Source organism: Dermacentor variabilis, chromosome 7 (genome assembly GCF_050947875.1).
Source record: "Dermacentor variabilis isolate Ectoservices chromosome 7, ASM5094787v1, whole genome shotgun sequence".
In the NCBI taxonomy this organism is placed as follows: domain Eukaryota; kingdom Metazoa; phylum Arthropoda; class Arachnida; order Ixodida; family Ixodidae; genus Dermacentor; species Dermacentor variabilis.
This window is the reverse complement of record NC_134574.1, coordinates 119930000-119940918: the sequence shown is the minus strand read 5'-3', so window position 1 is coordinate 119940918 and position 10919 is coordinate 119930000. Positions and strand designations below refer to the sequence as shown.

Sequence of the window (10919 nt, the reverse complement as noted above, 5' to 3'; positions counted from 1 at the left end):
GCGTGAAGAAGGCCTCTCCCAGATACCTCGAGTTATCCCTGTCTTGGGCTAGCTGATCTCAACTTACACCTGCAAATTTCCTAATTTCATCACCCCACCTAATTTCCTGCCGTCCTTGATTGCGCTTCCCTGGTTTTGGCACCCATTCTGTAACTCTGATCGTCCACTGGTTATCTACCCTACGCATTACATGGCTTTCTCAGCTTCATTTTTTTCCTAATGCCAACTAGAACATCGGCTATACTCGTCTGCTCTATGATCGCCATCACTCTCTTCCTGTCCCTTAACGTTGTGTCTAAATGTTTTCAGTTGCGCGGCTCTTGACTTGCTTTCGGGCTTCTCCAAGTTCCTGCTGTATATGTAAGCACAGTAGAATGTAATGATTGTACACTTTTTAACGTTAGGGAAAAGCTCCCAGTCAGTATTTGGTAATACCTGTCGTATGCGCTGAGCCCATTTTTATTTTTCTGTAAATTTTCTTCTCATGATCAGGGTCCGCTGTGAGTGAATGACCTACATAAACGCACTCACCCACATGCTCCAGGGGCTGACTGGCGATCATAAATATTTATTTCCTGGCCAGGCTATAGAACTTTATTTTTCTATTCTGCATATTAATATTCAACTCTTCTCTTAATTTCTCGGGTAAAGTCCCCAATCGTTTGTTGCAATTCATCCATGGCGTTCCTGAACAAGACAACGTCGTCTGCAAACCGCAGGTTGTTGAGATATTCACCGTTGATCTTCACTCCCAATCCTTCCCAGTTTAATAGCTTGAATGCTTCTTCTAAGCATGCAGTGAATTGCATTGGAAGACGTGACTGACCCCCTTTTTATAAATATATTTAGGCTTTTCTTCTGGAGAAAATAAGGTAGCTGTGGCGTTTTTGTATATATTTCCCAATATATTCACGTATGCCACCAGTACATGATTACGCAATGCCTCTATGCCTGCTGGTATCTCTACTGTTAGGTCTCAAAACATCAACGATCGTTCCTTGATGCCTCCCACCGGGCAGCCCTTTTATCAGTGTACATTGCGTCAGTAGACTCAATGCTGAAACTCTACAGAGCTCTCTTTCTCAGTTGTTTAAGATACAGTCTACCTGTACTGAACAACACCTGCAACACAAATATTTGTGCTCTGCAGGCAGCACAAGCTCAAGCACTCAGAGTTTGCCTTAGTTTGCCCAGATGTACGTCAACAGAGGCAACTCTTGCGATTGCTCGGGACCACCCAATGCAAACTCACATTACGGTGGAAGCCCTGAGAACGCACATGATACATTTTGCACGTGCACCCTATCACCACCTTGCAACACTACCTTCAGACAGGCACCAAGCATCATTCTCTAAAACTATCGTCAATTACAACGACAAACTTCCCTCGGGCTTCACCGCTGCATCTAAACCATCGATACCCCCTTGGTGTCTTATCAGCCCCACAGTCCATCTCAACTTAAGAATCCACATGTCCTTGTCCTGTGGCCCTCGTCGTTATACTACCTGTGTCAAGCCATCATATAATTCCTTCTCGGTCATTCCATCGTCATTGCGTCTTCGTCGTCATACAGTCATTCTCGTATAGTCTTGTTCACGGGTGACCTTGGCAAGTGAGTGTCATTGCGAAGTGGCACGAATCGGAGTACGTGGCATATTGCCGAAACAATGAATGCCTCAGAATTATCCCTACGCTCGGTAAGTAACCGTAACTTCAAGAATACGCTGTACCGCTACGTTTCTGAATTGGCATTCCCGCCGACAGTCATCATTAGAGTTCTACCGTAATTTTATAATGGATTGCGCCTACTTCAGCCGTTTTGAATATCTATCTATCTATCTATCTATCTATCTATCTATCTATCTATCTATCTATCTATCTATCTATCTATCTATCTATCTATCTATCTATCTATCTATCTATCTATCCTTTTATGCAGGCCGAGTGGCCAAAGTTGTCTACCTGCTTGAGCGAGTAGGTATGTCCTCCTGGTCGTGACGCCGCCATTGTTGTTCTGTTGTCGTCATGCCAGTTTCCTGCTATCTTCTGTCGTCTTCACACCATCCAGCTTTAACCAGTGACCCAAGATGCCTCGTAGCTTGAGCCACTACCTGCGGACTTGTGGTCATGATGCCGCCGCGGTTGTTCCATCGCCGTAATTTTAGCTTTGTCATGCGACACTCGCTTTGCCGTCATCCTCACGTCATCGTCCTCATGCTGTCGTTATTCATTCGTTGTCATACCGCCATAGTGATGCCATTGTAGTCTTTCCTTCGTGATGACCCTTGTCATGCGGCCGTCGTCGCGCCTTTAGTCCGACCCAGTTGTCCAAGTTATCTAATTGCTTGCGTCACTAGTTATGTTATTGAGGTCATGATGTCATTGTCATCTCATGCGCAATACATTGGAACGAAGGAGAGCGTCATTGAGATTTTTCTCTGGCCGTTGCATATGTACAGAATGTAAACAAGGTTCTTCAATGAGAAAGTTTCATTGAAATATTCGTCCTCAACTGGTCCATTACATGGCCTCTATGTTTTTCATATCAGCGGCATGCACGGCTTTGCTGATTTTGAACTGATATAGTTCTAAACTTCGTGTGATATTTTCTGTACTTATTTATTTGACAAAAAACATCGAAGCTCTCATATCAATTATTTCGGGCTCTATTTTTGGGACATACGAGTACATTCCCTTATGAAAATGTACATATTTTATTTGTTTTGACAGTGTGTAGCGTTCAAGAATTCGTTTGCAGCCTATTTGGCAATAACAATGCAGTTTTTATTCCTGTATTTCATCGCTCGACAAATTCTATGAGGAGGAGGCCAATAAGGTATTGTCGCTATACGTCTTTTTCGTTCGATCACCATATTTCCATCTTTGTCATTCTATCGTCACTGCGTCGGCGTCATACAGTCGTTGCCATGCCTTCATGAGTCTCGGAAACCTTGGCAAACGACTGTCACAGCAAAGTGGGAAGATATCAGAGTACGTGGCGTATAGACTGAGCAACAAAGGTAGCGTTAAATAACCGTGATTTGCGCGATCTGGTATGCTGCTACATTGCTCGACTGCTATTCCCATTACCGACTACAGTCATCGTGACATGAGCACATGAGGGAACTGCGGAGTGCGTCCAATATTGAAAATGCTTTGGTTAACATCGACGCCTAGTGGCAACTTGCAATCCTACTCACCATTCGTTTGGTCGCAACACACAAAGGTCCTCGCGTATCCGTGCACAGCGTTCTGGAGATGTCAAATTATGTTGAATTTTACGGGCGTGACTTTTATGACTGACCCAAAAACAGTTAGTTAAAGCCTTATTCTACAGCCGGAAGTGTACGAGAGTACATTTAGTCACTAAAGTCAAGACAAACCAATTTGTTACTCCTATTAATGTACAGTCAACCACAATCGTTTAAGGACAACGGGATCTCAGATAACGTTTAATTTTCGAGCAGGCTTTATTAGTAGTCAGTAAAACCGAATATTACAATGTTGCTACCATATACTGGTAGAGGCTGTAAATGAGAATACTAGGCTGCGCTGTGTGGCTGCGCAGATATTCAGCTTTATCACAGATCTCGTGTTCCTTAAAATTTTCTGGTTGACTGTACTTCCGCTTTCGGGCGTCAAATTATCAGTCCTTCATGTTAAGCCCAGATTATGGACAGAAACAAGAATCACGATGAAACTGGAATAAAAGAAGTATGGAGCATGCTGGAAACTGTGAATTCGTCACATTCCGCTGTCCCTGCAGCCGCAGCACGTGACCTCATTAACATATACTTTGCCTTCTTATATCCCGTCATAAAGTCATTTATGAACTCATGCTCTGCTATTTACATCACTCTCTAATGATAATGCTGCGCCTTTCGCAAAGTGCAGCTTCATTTGGCAAAGGTTTCGTGTAGATGACTAGAAAAATTTGTGCAAACACGCAAATATCTTTTTGAAAACGAACACAAATAAACATCATCATTCATTTGAAAAGAAACCGACAGAAACAAAACCTTAAGAATTCATTCCGGAAATCTTTTTTCTTGGAATTGAGACTATACGCTTTGTACGTTGCGTATTCATCCACATCTTTGCGAGAGAGCTGAATGTATTAGAAGCTATGAAAAAGCTATGAAATTAATAGTTATTTTTGCTCAGTTTGCTACGTTGCGTTAAGCGTTGATGAATAACTGTTCGGTTGTTGTTTTCCCTTCCCACGAGAAGGCTGCGGATCTAAATGACTGCTGTACTTCAGCCCAACTCTAAATTCCATAATGAGAAATGACTTATGACCACGACAATATAGATGAAATCGCCACACTTCGATGCCAAATAAAGAATGAGTGTCTTTACTCCAAAAACGCTATCACGTTTCACTGAATGACTTTCGACAGATTCTCTGAAATGCTAACACCAAGATCCCCCCATATTTCAAGTCAGGTGAGCTACCCCGTTTGTGTGGATGATCAGTGTAGCTTCCTTGGCGTTCCGGTAAAATCTCGTGTCAAACATTGATATAGAAAAATGAAGCTCTTTTTATTCGGGAACATAGAGGGGGGGGGCGAGGGGAGGGGGCGAGGGGGCTGGCGCCGGAGGCGGTGGTCAGCGCCCGCCTCAGTGCCCGGCAGGAGGTCTGAATCGCTAAGTTGCTCTGCACATTTCGACAGAAAGTGTGTGGCAGCATATCTAAGCTGGCGATTCCCATCAGGGAAAACCAGCGTCGTCCCTACTGCCTTCACCTGCACCTTTAGAATACATTAAGGGCACTATTTTATTCACACTGCACCAGTGGCGATGGTTTTGGCGATGGCAGGAATCCTAGGAGCACCGTGACCAAACCACGTACTGAGCAGCGGGCGTCCTAAACCATCAGCATTGCCACCACTCCCCAAGAAATTACGGCCAGGACCAAGTACCAGGACCAGCGCAGGACGTTGAGCCTGAGAAACATACAAATTTGTAATGTAGCATATCAAATCATAAGCCTGTGTTTCCTGCAGTGACCTGTCGCGGCATGTTGATTTCGACATCGCCTTACTTATGACTGTATAGCTAACTACAACACTTCTAAATAGTAATGCGACCAGAATTCTTTGGAAATTGAATGCGTGATCTTTAGTGGCGCAAGGACCAGGAATAGCCAAAGAGCGCCATGCCAATGTTAATGAGTTCAATGTGGACTGATTAGTTCTGTAAAGTTGATGTGACGTGGCTGTAAAGGGGCCTAAAATAGTTGCCGTAAATTGCGTAAGATCTGCGTGTAATCCAATTATGGCAATGACTAGTGACGTGTACTATGAGCATTAAATTTACTGCTAAAGGATGATGCAATATACAGATATGTCACATGCTAAAATTGGCTGGAGCACTACTGCCTCAACAGAGCCCTTGAAGCAAAAGAGCATAGAGACATGTGCTATATAAAACAACTAGCATAGTGGCATCCTCTAGAAAGAGGATGTGCTACGAATTTATTGGGCCTATGACATGTAGGACAGCATCATTCAAGAAAATGAGGACTGCTTTGGTCTTAAAAAGCGGTTCTCTACCAAGAAACATAGCCGGATGAAGAGGGACGCAATAGGGGTATGCAATAGCAAAATGTTTTTCCTGTCTCTCTCAGCTTCCCGGCAGTCCAGGAAGACGCGGTGGATGGTCAGCCTGTCAACACATCTACCACAGGTTGGAGGCTCGTTACAATTCGAGATAAAGTTATCAGTGCCAAATGTGTGTCCGTTTCTGAGTTTGCTGAATGGGATATCTGTTCTTCGTGTTTTTGTAGTTGGGGGCTAGAAATCTAACTTCGGCTTAATCACGTGAAGCTTATTGCTCGTTTCAGCCTCCCACAAGCGTTGCTGCGGCTTCGCAGTTTGTTTCGTGGGAAACGCTTCATCTTTATGATTGGGATGGGCCAAATCAAAAGCACCTTGCGATGTTTTTGATTTGGCGATTTTGTTGACAAGCGCATTACATTGATCCCTCTGGGGCAAGGAACCTGCATGTCCCCATGTCTACGACATGACCTGTCTACTACATCTCAAACTACACGTCTTCGAGATGAATAAATGTTGCACATCTTTGAGTAACGTTCAATAAAAACAGGATTTGTATGATTTTATGAAGACATTAACGCTTTTACAAGACGTAACGAGTCTGCGAACATTATTGCTCCCTCAAGTTTTATTTCTTTATATGTTTTAACGCAGACAGTACTACCTAGGCTTCTGCAGTGAAAATACTTGTTAGTGAGTTCAGTATGTCAGATTTAGAAAAATAGAGACGAACCTCGCGTAAGATACGCCAGCATGTGACTTTGACGCGTCTGTGTCAAATTCGGAGCAGGAGCACTTCGATTGAAGTTCACGGAAATGCATAGCGATTTCAAGCTCCGGAGCGTGCTTTGTGACCTGTACAAAGGATACATCAAATTCTATCACCTGCCGCTCCCAGGCCTGCAATAGCTTAGCTGGAGGCATTAGGTGATGTTACAAAATTGAGACAACCATTTCTTCGCTAAGTTCTCTCACACGCAGTGAGGAAGGTAGCCTCATTGAGGGTCTATAAAGAAATTGCACAGGTCGAGTCGTTAACGGTTGTGGAACACGGAGGTTCGTGATTAGTGTGCACTTTGAGAAAATAGGTCAAGCTGATGTATGTTCTCTCAATATGCAGTGACCACTCATCTGGCTCTATTTATAGACTATCGACAGAGCTTATTCTAAATGCGCCATCGGCCAGATTGATACCCAGATGGCAGAGTGGTATACAACGGCACCACAGACCAATCGTGGTCGAATTAGGCTCATGTAAAGATTCAACAAGCACTTACTGTCATTAACCCATGTTGTGTGGGATAGGATTTTAAGTTCATTGTTTTCGAACATTTTGCTTTAAGGCATTTTATGTGTAGAATGAAAGTAAGCCTGTAGTCAAGTACAACACCTAAAAATGTGTGCTCTTTATTCACAAGTATTTGTTCCTCATACATTCTGACAGCGGGATCTCCAGCAAGCCCTTTCCTCTTGGTGAAAAGAACACAAGTACATTCGTTGGGGTTCACTTTTAACCCGTTTTCGTCTGCCCACTTAGAAACTTTGTTCAAAAACGGTGGTACTTCTCACTCACAGACTGTTAGGCCGTAGGATATTAAACCTATTTGTATGTCGTCTATGTAGACGGAATAAAGAATAGCTGGTGGTAATTAGGTACGAACTGTGTTCATCTTAACGACAAGGAGCCTGAAACTGAGAGCGCCTCCATGTGCCCCAGTTTCCTGTATGAATGTACGCGACAGTGAATTAGCTATTTTTACACTGACTGTGCGGTTGCGTAGGTAGTTTTCTATAAAGCATACTGCCTCGATACGCAATGCCGAGAGGTTGCGCACGATTCCATAGCACCAAGTTGTATCGCACGCCTTTTCCATATTAAGAAACACGGGTAAGAAGGATTGTTTATGTACGAAGGCATCGCTAATGTTTGCTTCGATGCGCACGCGATGGCACGGGGCATAGCTAAGGCTACAAAGGGAGCGGAGCGGATCGCAATAATAAAAACAAAAAGAAAACAAGAAAGAGCGCTAGGGTGAGGAGGCGCCATGCGGTTGCTGTTCTTGTTGTCATGACAACGTAAAGAATCATATGCGCCGCCATTTCATCAAAGTATCGCACTCCGGCTAGGGCCGTAACTGAAGGGGACTTTGGCGCTGGCGTCGAAAGAGCGCCTGCTTAAAAACGGCCAATAGCAGCCATGCGGAGATTGACACCTGCAGCGGCACTTCGCGAGCCCGTGTGAGCCCGGCATTTCTTCTTTTACCCAAGCAGGCCAGGAAAAGTGGTGTGGAAAAAATGTCCAGAACTGTCCATCGCAGCGCCGACAGTGTCATTCATGACGATAAGAGGCGCGCACTGGAAACACTGGCAATCGAGAAAACGCTTTTGTACAAAAAGAAAAACGCCGTCCATGCACCCTCGTACAGATGACAAAACCAGCGAATCTGAAACTTCCTGCCCTGGTGTTTGTGTTGACGTCGACGTTGTCGCTGATCTGTATCGCGGGCCCGAACCACCGTATCATCGGCCCGACGTGGGCGCTGGCGGTCTCGCTCGGCCACGGCGTCGCAGGCGTAACGTTGCCGCTTTGCCTCCGCTTCGCGAGCTGTCCCGGCCGTACGAGCCGCCAAGTCTAGCGCTCCGCATCGCGGGCCCTATCGTGTGCCTAGGCGCTGGCACTACGACAGCTGCTCGTCGGGAGAGTGAACGATGGTGGCCGTACCATTCCGATATCGGGGAGAGACCGCTCCACGTCGTCGCTCTCCCGCGACAGAGAAACGACGGCGCTATCGACGTAGACAGTGGCGTGCCCCAACTTCCGCCGGAGGGTTTCTGTGGCCGGACCGCGAGCGTTTCGCCTAGGCACATGGACCCTTTCCGCGAAGCACTTTGTTCCAGAGAAAAGAGATGGCGCTTTAGGTGTCACGCCGCATGTTGCCTCAGCGCACTGCTTCTGTGGGATGATCTGTCAAAATGCTGTCGAAACTGGGTTTTCGCTAGTGCTCTATGCTCCATTCGTGCTACAAAATATGGACCAGTGGACTGAACACATGTGCAGTAGTTGGCTGCAAAAAATTGTGACTGCATATTAAAGAAAGAAGTGAATCTGTGTGTCCAATTCACGGACCGGTGCTACATAAGATCTGCCTGTGTTGCCGTATCTTTGCAATGTACGGCTTCCCTCGAGGATAAAAAAAAAGGTTCCCTCATCCGTCAGCGTTTACGCGCTATTCTCCAGGGAAACGAATTCAACCGCGGAACGTCTTAACGAGTGAGTACCGCTCGTTATGCGGTGTCAAAGCGAGTAGCGCCGCTTCTTGGCATAGAGTAAGTGTATTGTGCGTTACCTACTCACATCCACTCCAAATCACACGTAAGCTTACGCCTACTCTAACGCCAACGTATCAAGAATAGGGGAACGGGCGCACACGTGAATGAATGCGCCGAACCATGGATGACGGCGACTGCACCGACAGCACACTAATGTTCGTTGTTGAGCTTTTCGTAACACTGTACACAGTAAGCGATTGATTGACGATAATATCTATTTACTGCAAGGTATTACAACATAAAGAACATTGCGCTACAAGCCTTGTGCCCAGCAAGAACAAATCTATCGAAACAGACACACGCGGAGCGATCAGGCAGAAATGAAACCAGTTATTGACAATCCGGGGAACTTTACCGAGTAAGAAACGTGACAAGCCGCTTCTTAAAAGTATTTGCTAAATAAATAACGAATAGTTAAACACACTCATATTGATTTAGTTAATAAGCAGTAAGCTATAAAATAGCTTGCAATATATTTTAGCCACGCTTTTATTACAAGTATTTTATACGCTGCTCGCGCCGTTTCAACAAAGCTTAATAAGCTGCAATGGCGCTTACATGTCTTTGGTAGTTGTAGGCAACGCTTCGCATGTCGTCCACACAGTCACCGTCTGTGATATCCACCGAAAGATTTTAAGAGCCGTACCGGCGTCATGCACATCCATTGTAAACACAGAGGCAACGTAGGCAGCTGAGGCAGCCGAGGGACACGTCACCACGTGATCAAACATGGGAGCGCCCACGGGATCGCCGTGGAAAGGGTCAATACAGCTTAGCTGCAAAAATTCTTGGCGCTAACCGCGGAAACGCGCTAGTGCCACTGTTCGCACGCTCGTCGTCGTATTCATCCGGAGCTGGTTCCGTTGTGCAAAAAACTATCATCATCCGCAATGACTCGAGCCTCGTCGTCCTCCACAGCTGGTTCCGTTGCCGCTCATTGTTACGGCGCAGAATTTTACTTCTGTTGTCGTAGTGTGGAGGCCGCATTTACGGAGGTATGAGCCATTGCTTAAAGGGGCATGTGCTGAAAGGGACATTAAAGATTAATATTAAGTCAGCGTGGACTGTTAAAATACCAACCCAAAAACCTCGGAACGCGTGTTTCATGCGAAGAAGAGACTTATTTTAAGAGAATACCTCTAGCGCAGTTGAAATTGGCCGCCCTCCGATCGAGGAGTGGTGACGTCATGGTCTCATACTGGCGTTGCGCCGTCGGTGAGTAAAACGGCACCCGCAGACGGCGCTACGGCTTTTCTGCGCAAAACGCAAACGCACGGCCAGAAACAGAGCCAAGAAAGAGCCGACACCAGCGCGAAAGCGGAATTATGGTGGCTAGCGGAAGGGAAAGCGCGCGACGATAAGCTGGTTCTTTATTTTAGACGCCAACTTTGACGCTGGTTGCAATGGACGACCCTGACAACGACACATTGGCTCGCGATGCTGGGCTCGACTTCAGCGATTTAAGCACTGATGAACGTGACCTGCTGCTGAGGGCTCGCGCTGTCGGTGTCGTTGCGTACTACTACGAGGCCAAATGTATGTCATGGCTGTACATATTCGCACATTTGTAGCTTTTCCTTCGTGAAAACGAGATGCCGCTCTTCGACCTGCAGTTGTTCTTGCGCTTCAGAAAATGCAGGCAAGACCGACGCAACAGCGCTACGAGAAAGCATTCCTTTGAAGGGCACTCCACGCAACTTCAGTAAGTCGGTGTTGAACATGTAATCCTCTAGACTGAAGTGCAGCGAGCACACTATGCGATTTGCCGCTCTTTGCCAACGCTCTGTGGCAGAGGTACGGCACTTAACTACTTCGAACGGAGAGGTTCACTCCTTGGTACACAGTTATAAGTAACGTTGGATTCGCCGCTGCAACTGCCCTTAGCCAAGTTCCGCGGACCGTTCGCGCATCTCACAACATCACATGGACGTGGCATTCTCGCTGCTTGTTCCAAATGCAAGTTTCGCGAGCCAGTTCAACCAGCGCAGCACAACGCGATAACGAAAGAACTGAAACTCCAAAGCGCGCGG

At 46.0% G+C, this 10919-nt stretch overlaps 1 protein-coding gene across 1 annotated transcript in view; it reads right to left on the bottom strand.

Moving 5' to 3' along the window:
• Positions 1–4609: 4609 nt before the first annotated feature.
• The window catches only part of LOC142588821 (fatty acyl-CoA reductase 1-like), a 60920-nt gene continuing 54610 nt past the window's right edge, over positions 4610–10919 (bottom strand). The window contains exon 14 of the mRNA XM_075700637.1: positions 4610–4947. Within this exon, the coding sequence (XP_075556752.1) occupies positions 4869–4947 (79 nt within the window). The 3' untranslated portion in view covers positions 4610–4868. The remainder of the gene's footprint in view (positions 4948–10919) is intronic.